Source organism: Mycteria americana, chromosome Z, assembly GCF_035582795.1.
Source record: "Mycteria americana isolate JAX WOST 10 ecotype Jacksonville Zoo and Gardens chromosome Z, USCA_MyAme_1.0, whole genome shotgun sequence".
NCBI classification, from domain to species: domain Eukaryota; kingdom Metazoa; phylum Chordata; class Aves; order Ciconiiformes; family Ciconiidae; genus Mycteria; species Mycteria americana.
Genome location: NC_134396.1, coordinates 69039136 through 69062521, shown reverse-complemented (window position 1 = coordinate 69062521; position 23386 = coordinate 69039136). Strand labels below are relative to the sequence as shown.

Here is a 23386-nt window from a genome sequence, read left to right as displayed (position 1 = left end):
GTATCAGGAGACAGAAGAGTGGCAATGAAAGGAATTCAGGTGGGAAAGATTTCATTTGAAAGCACAGAATAAAATCACAACATTATTTAATAGTAGGCAGGAAAATAATAAAAGGTCTCAGGAAAGGGGGTTTAGGTATTCTGCTGGGTGGCTGCAACTGTATCAAGCACAAAATACACTCAGGAATATTTGAGTTTCTATAACTAGTTTTCACACGATTCCAGTGGTGTTTGTTTCTGCCATGCCTCCCAGATTCCAACAACTACCATACACACAGACTCTTACAAAGTTTCACATGAAAATCTTAACAGAAGTGTTAGCAAAGAGATAAGAAAAAGCCAAGTCAGATGACAGAGCAAGCACAGTGTGCTTTCTTGGTAGAGTACCTCAAAGCAAAGTATGAACACTATTCCTCAATTTCAACACGTTTGGGGCAAATATATCCATATGTAAAATCTGAATCTAAGCTGTCTAGTTACAATAGGTAGGGAACTTTCTGTTCAGTTGTGAAGTTTTTATACACTGAAGTTATTCTAAAACACTAAGGATAACTCAAAGTCAGATTTAGGCACATGTGAGTTAATTTCATCAAAATATAAAATCCAAAACAGATGGTCCAGGTGTAAAAAACTCAAAAGAAAGGCACATCCATTTATTGCTGTGAAGATTAATTAGAAATCAAATCTATCAAAACTGCCATAAATACTTAAAACTATCATGTTACAGCATCATTGAACAAAGGGAAAAAAACCCCTGTATTCCAAACAGATCATATTCAAAATTTATTTTTAAATAAAAGAAAAAACAAGACAATGATTTTAAATAAACATGGTATATTCTACACATCTGTAGATCAACACAACTTTACATTAGCCATTTTTAACTTTTAGAAGTTCTGTTGCAGCATATTCTACAACATTTGACAGTGTTTGTTTCCATTTCATAATCAACCAAACAATACCCAAATGAAACTATTTGCTTAAGTGAAGCTTTATTTTTTGTGACCGAAGATGGCTCTACTAATACAAAAGCACCTGTTAAACAATTATCCCCACCTAATTTTTTTAAATGAAGTCTGTTCAGCCTTTTTTGGTTCTGTTCCATTGCCTGCATAGAAATCAGCATAAAGCTAAATTGCAAGCTAAGCTTCACTTTAGCAGTACAATGAATGGCATCAAACTTCATGAAACAAATGAATATACAAACATTGTCAGCAAAATTCAACTATGTAAAAAACAACACTAAAACCAGGATGTTTGTGGGTCACAACTAGACTAGCTTTCAGTGTGCAACTTTCCTCAGGAAAAGTGCTTCTTCCTGATTCATATGAAAAGAATGAAGCATGCATCAAAAGCCTTTGTTCATACAGAAATGCCCATTAAGAGAGTTTCATGGTACCGTAAGGCAAAAGAAGTATTAAGGTGAATGAAGCAGTTTGGCCCAGAGTATGTTTTACAACACATACATCCACATTACACTTGTGTAGCATATGACAAGTAAGGGATTGGCTCAGTAAGGTAAAAATGTCCATTTTTATAAATACATGTCATTATTGCTAATATGCTACACATTATCAGCCAACTTTTAAAGCTGCTTTGTTGGCATTAATCTTGTAATTAGCAGCTCACATTCATAGTGACAATATGCTATTCCATCTGAAGAAAAGTAAAGCAGCATAAAAACAATTATGAAAACAAAAGGCTTATGCAACATCCCTCTCTAGCTTTGCTGTGTTTTTTTTAATTAAAAAGTGTTCAAAGAAAACAAGTCCAGTTCACCACAAATTAGGAAGTCTCACAATGAGGTTGGAAACCAAGCCACAGGGAGCAGAGGGGAAAAAACACGGCATGCATCATAATCTAGTCCTTTTAGTCATACCACTGGAATACAAAAGTCTAATGTAAAGGCTAGACTAACAGTAGAAGGCAAAAAGCCAAGAGTAGACTTAGTTTGATATTTAAATTAAGATTACAACTTTAATCAGTAACAGCAAACTCACCCGGCCTTTTAATATATTCACAATATCTACTGCAATTGAATACTTAATTATTACTAGTATAGGTATGCATGTTCACTTTAAAAAGATATTAAATACTTGCATCATGAAATTACATTCTTAAGACATTGTGTAAGAAAATAGCTCATGTGTGAAATGTTTCTGAAATGTATTTCTGCTCCCTTCTACCACCTACTATGTCCCCCGCCCCCACGCACACACCCCCACCCCCCCAGTCAAAGCATTCACTCACAGGGAAAAACAAACACCCCTTAAAAAGGATGGAAATATTGAAGGGGACCAGCTTGGCTAGTTACAGCACAGTGCTTAACAAGGTTCAAGACAGAACCAGATCAGAGTTGGCCAAAAGATGCATACAATACGTGCCTGACCAGTAATTCCTTCCAACTCAGTCTATCAAACTCAGTCCACTTTTGGTTCATTGCAATGACTAAAGTATTTCATATATACATATAAACACAAGACTCCAGCTTTACTTTAGTTTGTTTTTGCAAAGCGTTTTTACCTTTCCATTCATTTTGTTCTGCAGCAACTACAAGAGGTAGGCATAAAGCATTTAAGAGCTTCTTTCCCAAGGTTCTGTTACTAGCTCAATTTAGTGGGATAAAACAGAAGTCAGCTGTACTTCTGTGATTTTACTAGGTACAGCCTTGTACAATCCAGCTGGAAAATAGCTATGTGAACCCTGGATTTGCTAGGCTAGCACACCATGGAGTAAGAAGCTGTTCATATCCAGGAGGATATATATATATTTTTTTAAAGAGTTTACTGCAGAGCATTCCTATAGAAAGTAGATGTCAGGACCAATTCTCTCCACTTCTATTTGTACATAGGAGCAAGGTATCATTTGGCCAATACTACAGATGTATTTTCACAGATGCAAATGCCATGCAAAAATAAATTAAAGAACAGATACCAAAACATCCAAGTAATAAAACTACTGAAGGTAGATTTTCTTAAAAGTATTTATATAAACAATTTATAATACTTTTCTCCCCCCCCACCCCCCCTTCTCTTTTTGACATTCACAGTTACAAAGCTGTGGCTATACATCAAGAATTTCTTCTGCAGTGCCTCCACAACGTAATCTGTAGCGTCCTGTCCTCCAGCTAATAGTGGGGTCCCACAAAGCAGATAGGAAAATATAAATTGTCATGGATTCTCTGATGAACCAAGCTACTGCATAATCAAGTTTTGAAAAACACAGAGCACCACCCTAGGAATATAAAAAAACAAGTATTTCAACATACTGATTATTCAAAAGAAATTTTAGAGTAATTTAAAACATTTGTGTTACAGATAAATCTATTCTAAAGCTTATACAAATTCACATATCAATAGCATATTTTTTTATAAGCCAAGAACATTTTCCTGTTCAAGATATGAATACCCATATTGAATGTGAGGAGTTTGGCAGAAGGACCCAGAAGGTCTGAAAAGAGATTTGTATGTAGAGCAAAAGGCAAGGAGAAGTGTGACCATTTCACTTTTTTCTTTTTGAAGCTTCATAAAACTGTGTTCAAGCAGACACTGTTTTTTTGCCATAGACCCCAGAATAACAGCATCTAAACAGAACACTCCTGCACATTCCCAGGGGAGTGAAATTCAAATAAGCAAGCCTTTGGCCTATTGCATAGGAAAAGCAAGACTAAGAAAAAAGCTTATAGCCTCTCTATTTTCTGCTCCTTTAAGAATTTCCAGCTACATGCAGAGCTGGAAATCGAAGAGGCTTCAGAAAAGGAAGAGTAGGCAGAAAGCTCTTTTACATACTGTGCACAGTGAGAAGAGTAATCAGACAGGTGACTGTTAAACTGACCTTCTGGAGTCCTACAGAATAAACACAAAGCCTAACTCTTTTTATTATTTCCAGTATGTGTTAACACTTCCAAAAGCATATTTTTCAGCATGATGAGAACTATTTGATAAGTTTGAATACGAAAGTAATTATGGATCAGATTTGGATGGAATATGGCCACAGCAGAAAGTAGTCTAAATAGTTCCTACAGCATTAGAAGAACAAATGCTGTTCTGATTTGTGACATCTTTCTATATTAAGTTTTTTGAGGCCTCACTTCTAATGATGGGAAGACTCATTTTAGAAGTATGCTACAGCTGTCCTCCAAGTCCATTATTACCAAAATGGAGTGAAAAATGTACTTAAGAGTACATGTACACCTCAATAAGTACAAGACAAAGTGACAACTAAGAAAAAAAAAAAATCCCACAAAGCTGCTGTTCTTGTACTGTTAAAGTTTAAAATTTCTGGATATCCCTAGGCAGAGCAGACTGGAAACATGAAGATTAAGGGGACAGCTATGCAAACTTCCAGAGCCTAGGTAGAGGCAGGTGCATACAGAAAACAAAATTAAAACCAAGCATACTTGTTCTTTTTCGTGCTACTATAACTGAAGCTAGAAGACTGAGAAGTAACAGGATTTGACCTGTTATTTCCTTGATGTCAAGAGAATTATTTTGTTGTTATAACTAGGCTTAGCTTTTTGCTGAAGTAGATGGCACTAGTAACTTTAATAACCTCCAAAGAAAATGAAGCTACGTACCTGAACACCTTTTAGTTGAATGTAGTCAAATATAAACCATGCCAAGCAGTGACACATGAAAAATACCATTATATCCCATCTAAACACATGGTGAGCTGCCCATCCAATAACTAGACTGGCAACAAAGCACTCTGAGATTGGCTCACAAATTATTGTGGCAGGCAACATATTAATTCGCAGTTTGGCCCACCTAGAAAAAGACAAACAAATCAGTTCTGACTATGCATTATTCTTTATGTCCTCCTCCCCCACCTCATCAAATGATAAGCCATCATGGTCTTTTCTGACAGTGTTAGTTTAAGTCTCATTTAATTTACACCTCCAAATAAAATATTGCAAAAATTCTCCCTTTCAAAGATACTGCACATAGCACTTAAGAGGTACTAAGCAGGGGTTTTTTAGGGTTTTTTTAATGCTTGTATCAGTCATACTTCTGTGGAAAGTCAGTGCCTCTCTCCCAACACTATCAAGAAGTGTGCATCAAGCTGTGCATTGGAACTTCAGCATTCTGAACATTAGATCAAATTAGCTTGGAAAATGTATTCCCTCTCATTATCAGGTTATCCACATCAGAAGCAGGTGACAGGGGTGGGTTGGCGAGGAAGTAAGGATTAAAATTTTACCTGATCATTCTGGACTGAAACTGAGAAATAGAATATGAACCAGAGTTTTGCATTGCAACTTGTGTGGCCATCGCAAATTTCCACCCCCTGAAAAATTAATGTATTATTATAAAAAACATGCAAATAAGAGATGCAAAAAACAATTAGAGAACAAACACCCAAGAATTTTATTAGTCTTGAAAAGTTTTTGGCATATGTGCCATATTATTACAATGGGTATGAGCAAAAAAGGGTATTTTATCAAGTCTCTTCATTGGAAGAGAGCAAATACCTCTTGAATAATACTCAAACCAAGTTCTCAAACTTTTTTCTGAAGGAATTAACAATGATACGGCTTAGTTATTTCTGAAAGACTACATTGATAGGACAAAGCACGTGTCATAAGCATGTTTGCTGTATACATGTGAAGCTGACCTGAACACCTATATTTATAGTACGTACCATGTGTTTAAAAATATGTAAACTGCACTTAAAGCAGTAAGCTTACTTCAGAGTCATCTTACCGGTCAGCTATAGCTTTGGCCATAAAGTAATCTTCAGCAATATATTGTGCAAAAGCTATCAGTCCTCCAGCCTGGTCCAAGACATCCTTCCTCATCAAGCATGACATTCCTGTTACACACTTAAAGCCAGTTAAGTTGGCTGAAATATATGACCTTGGATGTGAAGTTCCAAAATAAACCTGCCAAAACAAGTCAAGGCTTTTAAAACTCTACATGTATTTATGCAAGTACTACTCACTGACAACTTTTTCTCCAAAAATGTTTGGAGGGTAAAAAGTGCTCAACGTGGCCAATTATGTCTGTGTATTTGGAAAGATCTTTACCACCAATCTAAGAAATCTAGTCTACCACCAAATCTGAGAAATCTAGTAGTGATATTGGCTGTGTTTTTTACAAATCTATAAGAGGGTTTTAAATCCATATATTAAACTATCATAATTCATTTGGTATTTAATTTCTAATTTATTGAGGTTGTTCCCAGTGAATACATATATTAAAAATCCATTAAGTAACTTACTAATCACTAGGATTAATATATTATTTGGTGATAGCTGACAGACATGCTGTCTCCTTCCTCTTATAAAGATTAACTGCATTACTGCATACATGTTCTTAGTAACTTACTATACAGTTGTACAGAAGCAGGGGAATTTTGTTTACTTAAGGTACTTGCAAACAGAAATAGCAAAGAAAAAATAAAGACTGTGAGCAAGTCTTTTTACAAGATTCAATAACTTAAAACTAGGAGTGTCCTATGAAGAGACAGTGGGAACAAGTGCTAGCACCTCTGACTACTATTCCTCCTATAGATACCTTCACACTGGTCTTATTAATACAGTAACTCATTCAAGAACAGGCATGTTCATCTTGCCATATACTGGATCTGGAAACAAAAAGCTCTTCCAGGAATATAGAAGCAGGAGTTGTAATTCTTGCTACTTTAGCATGTAGCAGTACCAAGAGCTTTGTGCTATAGCTCCTTGCTCTTCTCTTCTAAGAGGAAATCAGACTTTGTGTCACAAAAATCACATGAGCTGCCCTCTCTCCATGCGACGAAGGATTACTGAATTTCACTGCACTTTCATCTCTCACATTTCTGCCTTTGACACACATTAGTTAGCCTTGGGGCCAAAATACCTTATACATGCTAGCTTAGAATAAAGGATAGTTTATTAAATTACATGCCTTGAGACACAAGGAACAAACAAGAAAACTCAACCTCTTCATTCTACAAAAGAGAACTTACTGAAAAAGAAGAGGAGAGAATAAGACCGAATGAGTGATATGAAGATGGTGGATAGGAATCAACTGTTCACTTTCTCTTCCAAAACAAGTATTAGGAGACATGAAATAGCACTATAGAAGAACAAGTGTCAGAGTGAACAAAGTGGTGGTTCCTGTAACAGATAGTAGATCTATGGAACTTCCTGGTAAAGACAGTTATAGATGTTCAAAATCTATATGGACGCAAAGAAAGAATGGAAAAGTTCATGTAAGAAATCTGTTCTTAGTAAAATACTAGTATATTGGGGATTAGTAAATATACAAGTCTACTTCTTGCTCAGGAAGTCTCTCAGCTGAAAATTGCTGAAAGTTGAGACAGTATTACAGGAAAATAGGATATAAGCCTTGTATTCTACTCTCCTCAAAGGCTCTGCTGCTTATAAACCCTGCTGGAAATAAGCTACTGTGTGAGCTGGACTTTGCTCTGACTTGTCATGGCCATTTCTGTGTTTCTTTTCAGACATCAAAATAGAAATAATGGCCCTTTCTGACTAAGCACTAGAAAGAGTTCTTCAGTTTTAATACATTTTTAAATAAAATCTATCATTTTCATCCTGTAATCTTTCATTTTCATCCTGTAATCTTTATTGTTTGTATTGTAAACTTAAATATTGAATCAACATTCAGAGCACCACAGTAGAATTTTGGAGCATTTAAAAGTTATCCTAGATAGTTTGAAGTGTGACTATAGCTGAAAACATTCATTTCTTCCCTCAAAAGGTGCAAGACGCACTACACAACTTTTAGTCATCAAGGTCTTGCAAAAAAAGACAACATTGCACTCACCTGTTCCAGGGTAGCAGCAAAACCCTGTCTGTCTGCAACATAGGGAAGCCCATGGACCAAGCCTACTTTTTCAGTCATTTGATTGGCCATATCTGTCAGAGTGTCTGGCGTTACTAAGTGACAAATGAAAAAAAAAAAAAGACAGTTCACTGAGCAATTCTGTCATTAGTAGGCTACTGTATAGACACACTAATTCTCATTCTACTACCAATATCAAGAGCACATATACTTTGATGCACAGTATTTTGGAGCAACAAAGTTTCAGAAAAATAATAATAGTGATTAACATCATTATTATGATCAACAACAAATACAATGGAAACAGTTTGAACAGTATTTTTTTAATGGCATTTTCACCTTTAATTAGAGATTAAACATTTTTATACCACGAAAATATTTTTTCCAGATTTCTAACTTTCATTTCTATTTGTATCCTCAGTCAAAATAGTCTCCAACAACTGCTTGCCTACAGGGACTAAGAGCAATATTAACAGTCAGCACATTACAATACACACCTACCTCTGATTCCACTATCACAAATCCATATGAGATCATATTTGGCAACTTCATAGCCAGGCATTAAGTTGTTAATCTTGGGGTTGATGCCAACCTTCTTGCCACCTAAAAAATACAAACATCATACACAAGTAATGTATGCGTTTTTTTTTTTTTTTTAGAATTCAGACTCAGTACGCAAAATATTTAGGTATACTAACTGAAGAATAGTAAATGTTTACCCATCAATTCTTAAAGTCCACTTTTATAAAAAGGATTTAAGTTTTATGTATTCCTTCACTTCTATATTTTAGATCTCACTACAATTATGCAGAGAATTAAAAAGGAAAAAATACTTAAAAGCTTCCTCAAAATGGCAGGGTAACAAGGTTAATGTAGTTAAAGGGCAGTAGAACTACAAAGTTTATTACGACATTCTGTAAGGTAAATATTCTCTACCTCTTATGTCTTAAGACTACTGATTATGACCATTATACTCTACAGTAATTTCAGCAGAAAAATGAAAAAGGAGCAGAATAGCAAGACACACTCTTTTGCTCCTAACTGGCAGAATGGTTCAGTTTGTTTCACATCAGAGAAAAAAAAATTACATTCTACTACCTCGTTCTAATATCCCTTCCCTCCTCTAATTCAAATGTAAAGTGAAGAGAGCCCTACAGTCTAAGCTGATGAAAAAGGATTGTTGCAGGACCTCAAGCTCAAATACAGTCACAACTCCAAGTCACTTCCTGCACATTTAGTTCAGTACAAAGACAGGATTTAAACTGCTGTATTTCAGATTTAGAAGGAAAAAGTCACAGGGGTTGCGTAAGTCATTCTTCCTGGAGTTTTTTTGGACTGATGTCACAGATTGTGACTACAAACTTACTTCTTTACGCCAAACAGATGACTAAGCTATAGAACCAACATGGGCTGAACAAGATGTCTGTTTATCTTAGAATATTGTATACGGAGTTGAAGACCTAAAAACATTTATACAATTAAGAGTCCCACCTTTGAGTTGCACTGCTTACCTATGAACAGTCTAGCATCCACATTCGGGTATTTGCCAAGGAGCTTTTTGCACACATCAATAGCTGGATCGTCATGATCTTGTACACAGAGTAGTACTTCATACTAGTAAAAAACAAAAATGTATATACACACACTTATATATTTACACACACACTTAATATCAATATGGTCTAGGGAATAAAGCTTAACAGTGTACCAAACTGAAGAAATAGAGCACTGTTATAGAATTAACAATAAAACCAAGGGGGTGCTTTTACAGTTAAGTAAGAATATTTTTTAATGCACAACCAAGTACATGTGAAAGAAGAACCAAACCTGTATCCCAATAAACTCTTGCACTGATGAACATTAATTTTCCTGTTATCAGAAGGGTTTCTATTAGGCATGAAGCAAGACATCCTGGTACACAAGGTAAAATTTTTATTTCCACTTCCATTTGGGTTCACATATGAATCTTAAATCCAATCTTATATTCAATGAAATTACAGCACACAAAATATTAAAGGAATGATGTTATGATACACTTGACTGCATACCTCTGAACTACACCTTCTTTTCCTTTACTTTGTAGATGCATATGCAGAACAGAGTTGGAAGACAACCCACAGAGACCAGTATATGTATGCTTAGTTGTATAATAAAGCTAAGCTCAGGAACATGTATATGCATATATAATGTGTATGTATTTTCCTCATTAATAGAATAATGGTTAAAAAAAAAATCAAGAAAAGGTAAGGGAAACCTGTAGCTCTTTCAGCAATCAAGCTACATGCTTGTTACACATGAGCTACAGACTGTGGGTGAGGAAACAGCATTTTAAGAATCACCCAATGTTTTGAGATGGCTTTGCAAGCTTTGATGGAGGTATTTCTGTTTCTGCATTAACAGCAAATTCCTTGAATAGTCCGTACTTAATATAACCTTCCTCTCTCCCTGTTAAGATTACTGAACTTTTACAACAAGTTATCAGAGCTCAAATCCAAAGAATAAAATTCAGAAACAAGATACCTGGAAGCATTTTTATAGTCCAAGATTTAAAAATTGAATCTCATTAAAAACAATTTCCTTGGACCTCATGTGATATAGCAGTTGTAAATAAGACTCCCAGCTAGTGATCAAAACAGTTCTTATTCTCCCTTATACTATTCTATCACTTCACTGAACTTTACTTTCAGTAAACTACTTAAGCAAAAAGTAATCTGAACCTCAAATGCTGCCTGTAGGCTCAGTGATGACAATCTCTGATGTTCTTGTTCAGTAAGAAGTATTTCGTACAACAGAAGACGTTAAGTTAAATAAATACATTCTTTCAAGAAAAAAAAAGGTATTGTTAAACACAAAAAACCTCAACAACTAACTGCATTCAGAATATTGTGGAAACTTAAAATCATTAACCACTAAATGGGAGTTGGTAAGACTTGGTCTAGCGCTACAAACTATCAGACAAACACATCTCTACCTCTCAGAATGCAAACTCAAAGCTAATTTGCCTAAGGAGTGAGCAGTATTTGATTCCTATCATTTTACCAGCACGGAAAATGGAATTTAAGGGGTAAAAGACCTGTCTCATTAAGCAGACAGGTCTTTCCACCACAACAGAACAATCCTGACAGCATGAACACCATAGAAATTACAAACTGAAGAAATTAGTTCTTTATTGCTCATCCAATTGAATACGTAAAAGAACAACCATTTTTGCTAGCAATTAAAACAATAAATTCAACAAGAAATAGTAAAAAACTTTGACATTGCAATGATTGAAAACTGACAAATTCACAGTAAATGGCCTGTGTATGCAGTAACAAAGTAAAGAACAACAAAATTATGACTAAAGCAGAAGAAATACAAAGATGCTGATCTGCATAAGCATTACAATCAGGTTCATTTGGACATAACATGAATAGAAAGATTTCTGCAAAAATTACAATATGCACAGCAGGTAAGAACTGTTCACTGATAAAAGTATTAAGTCTAAGTCCTGCAGTTTAGAAGCTGCATAACTGGCTTCTGTGCAAGACAAGATTATGTCATGCATGGGGTATCACAGAAGAGTTTCAGAGAATCAGTATCACTGCAGGGTGAACTCAGCTTCACTGGAAAAAGTTTAAGATTATTCTTTCCTAATAATTTTTCCCTGGACAGCTGAACTTTGAATACCAAGCAATACTGTTCTTCTAATTTTTGTGGTGTAATATCAATCTCTTAAATGAAGTATTTTGGTAGTTATTCTACAGAAGTGTTTTCAAACAGTTTGGGGATCTTGCTTGTACTGCATGATCTGTGCCCCAGTAAACTGAAGCATTCATACCTCCCATTTTCACTCTCCTTGGGAAAAAGAATTGTCACTATTGTTATCTGTAGTTCAGATTTGTGTGGAGTAGCAATATTCTAAAATTGCCACCCATATATAAGTTATCAGAAATAAGGGTCAAGACTCTGTCTCATAAAGCAAGATCCAGCATAGCTGTTTTCCCGAATTCTCAAACAAATTGTATTTGTAGTCAAATGTTTCAGCTGCATAATGTTTTGATGCTCATTATAGTCATAAAATAGCTTAAGATATTGTTGCAGCTTCTTTGCACTGTCTGCAATATTGGCATACACGGCATGCCTCAAGTATGCTTTAAACTTATCTTGGCCACACTTAATCTTTATTGCACTTTTGTTGAGTCGAAAGGATTCAAATGTTCATGCCAGAAGCTTTTCAAAAGGCCCCAAGCTTCCTTGCAGAAAGACTACCCAGCTTTTAATAAGTTTCAAATGGTGGGGTTTTTTGTTTGTTTTATCCTGCCTACTTAGGAGTAAGTTTAAAGCTCTCTGTCAGAATACACAAAGGAAACTTGCTGTACAGCTTCCACATACCTTTGACCTTTTACAACCGAAGCCGCAGTGTCAGAAGCGGTTTCAAGAAGAATTGAGAAAAGAGAGTTTTTATTAAGAGTAAATGACAAGTTTTAGAATTCAGGAGATACACAGTAGAAAATGTAGTCCTTTTTCCATCCGCAGGAGCATGCACCAAGCAGTGAATGACGCAGCAAGCGTTTGCAGATTTCTCTTTAAGTTGTAAGCTCCTTAGAGCAAGGACAGCATCTGACACACTTATATTACTTATCTCTTATATTACAAAGTCAAACAGTGTTCAAGAACAAATGTAAGCTTTTATTAACTATGTGTTTCCCAACACCAATAAAAAGGCTATCCTACCTACCAGCAGCTGGTGAGGTACACCACCTCATCATTGAGCAGTTCTTCATTAGATGAGCCATCAGTAAGAAGCACCAGAAAGTTTCAGGCTATCAGTTAAGAGAATCTTTTAGATTCTCTTTTATTCTCTTTTAGATAATCTGTTACAGAGAAGTAGTTAATTGGGGAGGGTGTCTGGCCTCTCAAGTGATCTTTTATAGATTGAAGGGTTTCCTACTGCTATAAACACCACAATACTGGAATAATGATTTAACAAATCTTAGTGATGGGTAGAGTATGTTTTGTCCCAAAGGCTTGGTCACATTCCTTTATAGATGGCTTTTTAAAAAGCAGTAATTTTTCTTTGCAACATGTAAAATGTGTAATCATGCATTTCCTGTGGAAGGAAGAACAATCCAACACATAATCAAGTTGCATAGTTCTATCCCAAGCTACTGATATGACTTTTAGAGACATGGGAAGAAGAAAAAAAGACACTAAATAGTATACATACTTTTGGATAATCCAGTTCAAAGAAGGTTTCTAAGTTGTTGATCAGGTTAGGATCCACACCTTTTAACGGCTTGAGAAGCGAAACACCAGGAAGCTTGCTATATGGCTGTTTGTCTGTGGCTTTCTTATTGAGGTGGAGGCGTCTATAAGGAGAAATAACAGACCACCACATATGCTAGAGAATTCCATTCAAAATACAGTCAGAACTAAGAAAGATTAGGAGTTAAAATTGCTGCCAAAAAATTAGTTTTGGTTGTAGGAACAACAGCTATTTTTATATCTGACAGTTAATGCATCAGAGACAATGCCTAAAAAAGCCTTAGCATTGTATGTAGGTTAAATTCAACCTTACTCATTTTACACATTTCAGATTAATGCATTTTGCACTATGCATTTTGAACAACAAGAGTATAACTTTTTTCAAACTACACAGAAGACAAGATTTTTCTGCCTTCCTCCATGGCATTAAAACTCAAAGTATTATAATCACAAATCAGGGTAATCAGAAAAACCAATTTACTGTACACAAGGCAAAAAGAGAAGGGTAAGGTGTTTTTTCCTCCATTAAGTTATGCAAAACTTAAAGCAAACTGAAAGCACGGGGGAAACAGTTAATCCTACTGATCAATTTGTTAACAAACACCTGCAAGAAAAGGATAAGTATCAATCAGTTGATTGATAGTAGTATAAAAATGCTAGAAACTGGACATCAGGCTGAGTCAGAAGCATAGCTAAACTGAGAACACAATTCCAAACAGTCACTAGTATTTCAGCAATGAATATACAAGTAAATTGACTATCATGTCACAACTCACTAACATGAATGTTTAAATCCTACACTCCTGTGTGAATAAATGTAAAATTAAATTCTGAAAGCTTGATGGGCCAGTATACAATCACATTTGCATCAAGTAAATATATATATATAATTTAAATAACTGGAAAAAAGTATTTGCTGAAACTTACAATTTGCTAATTAGTGTATATACTGCATATCATAGTTCTCTAACATGCATAGTAGCCAGATTGAAAGAATAATAGTAGCCAGACTGAAAGAATATTTTATTGCAGCATGTACCCAATGGTATCAATTATTAACTTAAACTTTCACACTTTAAAATTCACAAGATGCTGCCTCAAAAAAAAAAAAAGGGAACAGGGTTGCTCCATGGAGCGCTTCATCCTGGTTAAATGGTAAAAAAAAAAGTCAAGTTCCTAGGCAGCATGCCCCTGAAGAATGTGCCTGACCAAGTGAATTTACTGAACTACGAAGGAGCTCCACTAAGAAGAGATTCCAGTAATTCTCTAGAGTTATTTTCTCCTGCAATGGGATAGCAACATCCCCCCGCCATGCTCCTGTCAGGCAGGTTTGCGTGTGGACACCAGGGGCATAATGCTGTTACAGAGAAAAAACAATGGGCTCACTGAAGAGACAGAAGGACAAAGCAGTGATGTCCTTGTACTGTTATTGAGTCCAAGGCTGGGCACTGCAAGGTAAACTGAAATAGTCTTGCTGAGCAATTAACAGCCAAGTGACAGTCAGACCAAAGTAAGAAAAACAACAGTTCATATAGCCACTACAGATAGAGAAAGGATCTCCTTACCAATTTTGAAACATTACAGCAAACAAGTGCTTTAGTGCCAATGAGAAGGGAGAGTCTCAAGAATGCAGCTTTGACCAGGAGGGACAAAAGGTAAATAAGGCAAGGGAGGAAAAAAAAAGTACTCCATTTAAAACAGACTGTAGCAATACATACGGCTTTGTACAGAGGCAAAAGCCTTGATGAAGAGGAAGTAAGAAGGAAGCGGCAGGGTAAACACAAAAAGGTAAGGAGAGAAAGGATGAAGACAGAGTCGAGGCAGGACTGTGATAAGGAATAAGCACCAAGTGATAAAACTGCAGAACCTTGCAAGGCATCATATTACAAATGACGCTGACACACAGGATTATGCAGGTGATTGAATTACATAAGGAAAAGCCTACACATGGTGTACAAGAGGGAAACCTTGGAAAACATGCAAATGAGGCACACAGCATTGTCAGGATCTATTCAGCAATGAAGCACCATGCACTGAGACTTCTGACAGAGTATGGCTCAGTATGGTAAGTCTGTCTGCAACATGCTTGTCTTAAAAATAAGACTCCAGTTCATGTTCTATTCATAACACTGCACAAAAACGGCAGCCTGCCATCCTGAAAGCACTGTGGTATTGTGATACTAAGGTAAAGCAGTTTCCATGCCAGTAATTGCAATGCTCTGTTAGACTCTGTAGAGCAAGAGGCAAACTAACAGTAAACCAGATAATTTGTGGACTGGTTTATTGTGAGAACTATTTGTGAAGTGGCATGTTCTGAAGAAAAATTAAGAAGTTACAATTGAAAACCTACCAAAGAAACAGACCAACCATTATAAAAAAAACAAGTTACAATATTCAAGTTAAGGCTAACATTTAACTTGGGAGTCAAAATAAGACTAAATTTAAACAACATTAAAATTGTTGATGCAGGCATGTTCTAAATGAAGTTGTGTGTTACAGAACATGCACCAAAGTCTGCAAAGTAGAGGTAAGATGAAGTGGCAAGTTGGTATTTTTGAGCACTAACTTGTCCTTATGGTGGCTTTCTTAGACAGGTGTTGTGATCAGTGGTCTTCATTATCACGGAGCATGTATGACACAGTTCAAAGTGATAAAGGAAAGCAATCCTTTCAAAAAGTTTGTGTCACATACAGGAAATTATATATTATTTTGCATTGAAATTAGATCAAAGCACTCAAAACCACTAACTATACAGATGTACTTGCTTAATGCGTTTTTTTCTACCTCTGCCTAATAGTGTAAGCTGCAGAAAAACACCTCACCAAGGAATGTATAACAACTTTGAGCTCTGAAACAGATGCTGGCAGAGCACTATTTAAAGGCATTTTCAGACTGTGTGTGTGAAAGACCAGTACCCAGGTTACCTATAAGTACTTTTACACCTACATAAATTAAATGGATCAGCCTGCAATCTCTAGGTAGTGAAACTGAAATTCCTTTAAGCAGTCTGGTGCTGGTGCACATAGGTGGGGAAAGAAAAAAGCAGCAGGATGCATAACAGTGTCAGGAGCTACAGTTCAACTATCCTGTATCATAAGAGGCATCTGCAAAATTTCCTCAAACTTAGTTCCTTAACACGGTAACAATTAACTCACAGAAGCAACTAATCTAGAGTTTGTCTCTCAGCAGAGGAAAAAAAAAAAAAGTATTTCTGAAGACAAAGTCCAGGCTACTGAGTTATCACTGCCCAGTATACTATACAATAAATTCTTGCTAACCTGTATCAAATTAAGCAACAAAACTTTTTTTTGTAGGCCAAGACTACACTTCCTCCCCCCACCTTATGAAGGGCAGGAGAGTATTCTAGCAAAAACAAAAAGCTTGCTACAGTAGACAGACTGCTGGGTCTCTCAGCTGAGATAGTAACATATGCCTTTTAAAAGCAGGTGAAAAAACCTGAACACTCTTTATTCATGCATTTCAGCCTTCCCTCAGCAGCTATTTTAAAGAACTATCCTATTAGGGGGAGGCAAGTAATTCTTGGTCAGAAATTTGTAACAGATACTTAAATATTGCAAGACAGCACTAACAAGATGCAGGAAGCACTGACAACATCCCTTGGAGGCTATGGTTCCACAGGCCATTAAGACAGGCTAGCAGATCATTACTTCTGAAAGGGGCTGTTTTCCTGCTCCTACTTCTGAATACATGCTCCCCCCTTCCCCAGTTCGTCTTCATGTTACTGAGCTGAACCATTTCACAAAGGTGTTTGTGGAGTTTTGGTCTGCTATGGAGTAACAGACAGGAGACCTCAGCTTGAACAGGAGAAATAAAATGTAAGATTATCCTGCTTCTTTTGGCAACAGAAAGGTAAAAAGGAGGAGCTCCCCATATCTTCCTTATTTTTTATACGTCTTGTGTTAAAACATTTCCAAAAGTAGGTACCTTTATGCAGAGAATTAAAAATTAAATTTGCTACAGATACACCACGCTGGTTAGTGCATTAAATACAACCGAAAGAAAGATTGGAGGAGTTCAAAAAGTATTATTACAGACAACCCCTAAATTCATAAAAAGGTTAACATCACCCTTGCTTCACAAACACTAATATTAGCCATTTAAAATCCTACCACATTAAATGTAATGGTATAAAAATAATTCCACATAAGAAGGCATAGATAACTACCAAATAAGTTTCAGTATCTCACAGCAGTAACTTTTTATACAGTCATCTGACCATTTTGCAATTAAGTAACCAAGAACACTTTTTATATAGATTGTACTTCTATATAAAAAATATATGCATAATTATATATTCATAGACAGAATAAGATTTTATTTACATATATCAGAGTCATGAATTCAAGACAGCCTTTGGGTTGGGAGCTACAGTGCAAGTTTCTGCCTGCCTGTGAAGGCGGGAGGGAAGGGGTCTGCCCAAGCAGCCTTTACCATAGCTCTGGTCCACCCCACCAGGAAGCAAAACAAGACACTTGGGCATGGAGGCAGAGAGAAGCACAAGAGGGCTCTGCAATGACACAACTAAGCCTGAATAACACACTATATCAAGTACTTATTTCTCATACTGCTCTACCCAGATTTAAGCACAAAGGCATACTACTGTGCATTAAGAGGCCTACTACACTATTACTCCTTTTTAGGGACCTCCTAGACTTCAGACAGATTTGAAAATTACAAAACAGATCAAACAAAAGACATCACCACCCATGGCTGCAGGTTTCCTAGCAGATGGACAGAATTATTCTTAAAGCAAGAACTAAACACCTTGATCTTGTTTTCAACCTTTTTCCCCCTAGAGTGGAGTTTTATAACATAATGAACCAGTTTAACTATAGGCTACTGCTCAGAGGCACTCCTTTCCTCCTTTCCCCTCTTTCTGGGATGTGCTGTGCTTCCCAGTGGTGCTGATACTTGTCTGATCCCACAATGTCCTAGTTGAGATACTTAAACCACTAGAGAACTATTACCCCATTTGTAATGTCAGCATTTTGTCAGTTTAACTTAGCAAGTATACAGTTTGAAAGGATGTGGCAAGATGATCATGCAGCTTCACTAGCACCAAAGATCACCCAGCGTTCCTTCTCCTCTGTGCTGCCATACACACCAGCCAAACAAGACATCATGCCAGTACCCACACCTGTACAATCCTACTTCAACTCCCTCACTTAACAGAAAGTTAAGTCTAGCTTTTTTCCTTCCAATTCAGGTTGTCTTCTACCAAATTAGAGTTCGGGCACCTTAGGAAAGGCTGCAAGAACCTCCAGAGCATGTTCAAGAAGGTGGCTGTGAATGTGCTGCCAAGATCATGGGAGGACAAATGATCTTCCAGACCTCCTTCCTCCTCAGGCTTCACTGGGCTTCCAGAAGAGCTGAGCTGCCCATGGATGAGCAGCATAAGCCCACTTACCATGGAGTCAGAGGAGAACTAGTGTCAGCACAAAGGAAGCATCAGGGGCACACCACCTTCCTCTAGAAACATACACAAGGATTAGGGTCAATCTGCTGAAAACTCTTCCACAACCAACTCTGCATCACAGTTTTCCTTTACAGCATTCACACCCTTAGAGCTTGCTCCCTGCCCTTATTTGTCCACCAGAAACAGCTAACCAGATTACTAGTAGCAAATACTGACAGTGTTCACAAGTGACTCTTGACATAATACTCAAGGCATGCCACCCTTCTACCTCTCTTGGCTAAAAGGAGGACATTGCCCCACAGACATGTGCTGGTGCCAGTTCAGGACACCTTTGCTTGGCTGCTGGCTGGGGTCAACCCATCCCACCAGCGTGTTCAGGTAGGCAGTCTTCCCCATCCTCCACTCTTGCCCCTTGCTTACATCCGATTCAACAGCTGTATGGACACATGGCAAGTAGTCAATCCACCCACCCACTGACCTAACAGTTACACAAGTGTCAGATCCAACAACAGGGAGGAGCAGAAACACACAGCTGGAGGACAAGTGGAAAGGACTTAAGAGGAAACCCTAATGTCACTTTTAGTATGACAGCAATTGCAATTAAAAACAATCAACATGTCACTTGGCCTTGATAAAATGCTCAGAGATAGAAGCAAGTAGACAAGTCTGAAAGAAGGAAATAGTGGGTAAGATTCAGGTGCCCACTTTGTAGTACAGACTTCTTGTGGCTGTCTGCCAGCAGAGAAAGTCATAGGTTTGTGCACGCCTGCAAAAAAACTGAAAACAAAAAAATGTAATCCTACTGTTTGCATACTAGAAGTTTATGTTGAAAAGCATGCTGCAATTGGTTAGTGCTTCATCAGATGCCAGCTGAGGGTAGAAGGCAGACCAAACATTTCATTCACTTTCAATGCATACTTTCTCCTGTACTATACATACCCCACAGACAAAAAACAGAAAAGGACCTTAGAATGTAATGCACTGAAGTCACAACGGGTAGTGGAGAGGAAGGGGAATGATTTAAAAAGAAAAAAAAAAACACCTTAAAACAAGCTCCAAAATAGCAAGTCAAAGCTCTTCCACCAAAAAAAAAAAGTTGTATTAAAGGCCCTGAGATGGAATCCAGTGAGAAAGAACCTAGATTGTGAACACTGTAATTTTTTGAGAACATTTGCCTTCTGAAAAGCAAACAATTTGCTCTTCCAATTTTGGGAAGTAGTAGTTCGCTCAGTGGCTAGTAATAAAGACAAATAAAACCATACCATGAGGAACACTAGAAATCCTATCTAGTACTATTTGACGTTTTGAACTTGAAATCTTCATACACAGCTGAAATTCTTTAAGACACATCTTCTAAATGTTATCACAAAAGTCACATTCAGTAGATGCAATCTATAATGTGATACAGACTTTTTTTAAAAGGCAGGAGGAAGAGGAGGGAGTTTAGACTTTTCAAACATATTTTGGAGTTTCAAGTAGGAAAAACTTATCTTTCAGGAAGAAGAAAGAGTAAACACTACAGACCTCAACTGAAAACCAGTAAACACTCCCTTTTTAATCTAGAAATCCCTCTCCTACTTCCCTCTCTGCCCCCACACCTGCACGATAAAAGAGAAACAAACAGGCTCCCATACAATAGATTGTAGTTAAACCTGAAGTAATGGGAACCCTTTTACTGTCCGAATCCTAGTTTACAGTTCAGCAAGCTGAAATGAAACATGCTTGACAAAAAACACAGTAACTTGTCTACAACACAGCCATTACTGGATCATACTAAGCATTAAAATGAACACACAGCTTTTCCTTGTAGTCTATCTGCAGGCTGCCATCAAAATAGCAATTCTTTCCCTGTTTCTGCTTTCCCACACCCTCAGCCTACTGGTGGCTATAAAGCAGTCAGCACCACAAGATAAATTGGATCAGCCTGCTGATCAAACAGAGCACTATCCCACAGAAAGCACTAGCTTGCTTATCTGAGTCACCACATAGCCACATGCTCACTAAAGGCAGATTAGAACGGCAGAAATGTTTAGAAAGGTGTAGGGGTAGGAGGGGATTTGGATTATCCCTTTGAGCATCAAATCAAGAGCCACTGAGGCATAGAAATAGAAATGCTTTTTGATACAGACTCCTTGCAATAAATGTTACACAACTTCAGAGAACTACATCCAGCATGATTTGTGTTTTATTTATGAAAGCATCTCCAGTGGATGGCAGTAACTCTGGGCCAGATAAACCAATCAGAGCAGAGAGCTTTTAGTACAGGATCAACCCCTCAATGTTAAGTATGGGATCTTTTAAAACACAAAGCTTTAGAACATTTGTACTGTGAAGACTATTCAATCTGTTTTTCTGACTTTTATTTTGCAAATCTATAGGATTAAAATAGCTCAGCCCTATTAATTTCATAAGGCACAAGTTTAAATGACATCATTTGCTAAACATTAGATAATGTGCTTCCTACAGACCCTAGGTTGCTCCTTACTGCCAAAGACCCCTAACACCCATCAAGATTTTCCAGTTTCTTCTCCCTGAAAGCTTCCAGAGCAGTCAACTGCCAATAACAGAATTGTGTTAACGACTAAACAGAAACTACATTAACAAATCATAAAGCAGATACCATGCCAATATTTTTTTCTTTATTTTCAGTGGATGACAGGCCATTTTTTATTTAATTAACTCAGCTGCAAGTGTTTCCAGAGTACCAAACAGCATACCACTAAAGCAGAAACCTTACTCAAACAGCAATTCACACAAGTTTGAACACACAGTCCCAGGCCCTATTACCCCCAGTTACAGTAATAAAAGAACCTGTAGATCTTGTCTGGACTACACAATTGTCAGCAGGACAGCGTCACTGCCCTTGTGCTGCAAATGCCTTGGAGAGCTTGAATAAGTCTCCTACAAGGAACATCAGAAACTGAAGAAAGCAATTATAAAAACCTTCCAAAGAAAAATGTTAAGTTAAAGTAACACTTCTACACTCAACACCATATTTGACAGCATTTCAGAAGAGCTATTTGTTTTATGTTTCCAACAGATACAACCAGAAAAACTAACTTGGTAAATTTCACCTGTCTTCTCTATGTAAAAACAAAAAAACCACAACACAACACTTGGTTCATAGACCCTCAAAAAACATTTACCTCCCTCCCCACTACACAATCTGCATAAGACAATCTGCTTGGAAATGCTGTTATGAAACATATATATCACCTCCCTTAAAAATGCTTAAAAGAAAGTGTGGAGTATTTTAATTTTGAAACATCTGATTAGTATTTCAAAAGGTTAACAGGTACATCCCTGCACCGCTTCATACCGCACAGTCAGTATAGCAGGCAGGGGAAAAAGCAGCAAAAAAACCCCCAGGTGCCTGAAGCCTGAAAATCCTGTCTACTCCCCCCTAGCCCACCATAGAGATCTGTGAGCATGAAGGCAGGAAGAATTTCTCACTTTCTAGTTGCTATTCTTACTATTAACATTCAACAGTTCAAAACATATGTTCTCATGAAGGACATGAGTATGAAAGTCTTCTACCTCTTTTTAACACAGAATCTTACTTTAGCAAGGCTTGCAAGAAAAACACATGTTGATTTAAGCTAAAAAAGTGTATCAGTAGAAAGCGCTTAAGGTATCTCCTCAATAACAGCTCAGTCCATTGATCAAAATCCAAATTTCAGCAGCTTGATTATTCTATGTGTAACAAGGTGTGCGTATGACTAGAGAAATATTTTTTCTGCTTCACAATGAAGTGTAGTTCACTACCCATTATCAAACCAAAGCAACGGTCACCTGGGAAGTCATTACTATACAGGCGTATTGAACCAAGACCTCAACACAAGCACTTAATAAAAATAGGACACTTGCAAACAACATAAAAATGAATGTTTAACTTCATTTACAGATTCCTCCTCATGGACTGTACTGCTGACAAAGCTGAGATGAGCCCTACCAAGGGAAAAAAACAAAACAAAACAGTCTTTGGTCTACAAAGAGGTGTTTCTAAAGAGAGGGCAAATAATTGAAGTGGTCTAAAACAGACCAAACCAACTACCAGCATAAACTGGCAATGAAGATATGTTATTAGTTACCCCGTTGTTTTAATGAAAAAAGATTGGTCCACTGGAAGCACCTATCAAGTATTCAAAAATTGCTTTAAGAAATACAACAATTCCAAAGCAAAAAGTTACAATTAGCAGTGCCAAGATAGTCCTAATCTTTCACTTACTTCGTACAATGCTTCACTTTGGCTTTCTGTCTTTGTCTACACTTGTAAACATGTTTTTACCTTACTTGTCCAACACACAGTGTAAGACTTCCTTTAGGCATGCTACAACTTCAATAATCTGACTCAAGGTATGAATTTGCCCAGGCAAATTACAAGAAGATATAGTCTAGCCTACGTTCTCATCTACTATTATTAAAAGCAACATATCTATGTGCTGGTTTTGGCTGGGATAGAGTTAGTTTTCTTCATAGTAGCTAGTATGGGGCTATGTTTTGGATTTGTGCTGGAAACAGCATTGATAACACACTGATGTTTTCGTTACTGCTGAGCAGTGCTTACACAGAGTCAAGGCCTTTTCTGCTCCTCACCCCACCCCACCCGCGAGGAGGCTGGGGGTGCACAAGAAGCTGGGAGGGGACACGGCTGGGACAGCTGACCCCAACTGACCAAAGGGCTATTCCATACCATATGGCATCATGCTCAGCATATAAAGCTGGGGGAAGAAGAAGGAAGAGGGAGACGTTTGGAGTGATGGCGTTTGTCTTCCCAAGTACCCATTATGCGTGATGGAGCCCTGCTTTCCTGGAGATGGCTGAACACCTGCCTGCCCACAGGAAGGAGTGAATGAATTCCTTGCTTTGCTTGCACGTGCAGCTTTTGCTTTACCTATTAAGCTGTCTGTATC

The 23386-nt window shown here is 37.3% G+C and overlaps 1 protein-coding gene across 1 annotated transcript in view; it reads right to left on the bottom strand.

Annotated features, from left to right (window-relative positions):
- Positions 1–769: 769 nt before the first annotated feature.
- UGCG (UDP-glucose ceramide glucosyltransferase) overlaps positions 770–23386 on the bottom strand; it is a 32544-nt gene continuing 9927 nt past the window's right edge. The window contains exons 2-9 of the mRNA XM_075527098.1: positions 12999–13140; positions 9301–9403; positions 8291–8392; positions 7772–7884; positions 5702–5880; positions 5199–5285; positions 4576–4765; positions 770–3233 (exon numbers count right to left, since the gene is read on the bottom strand). Coding sequence (XP_075383213.1) covers positions 3063–3233; positions 4576–4765; positions 5199–5285; positions 5702–5880; positions 7772–7884; positions 8291–8392; positions 9301–9403; positions 12999–13140 — 1087 coding nt within the window. The 3' untranslated portion in view covers positions 770–3062. The remainder of the gene's footprint in view (positions 3234–4575; positions 4766–5198; positions 5286–5701; positions 5881–7771; positions 7885–8290; positions 8393–9300; positions 9404–12998; positions 13141–23386) is intronic.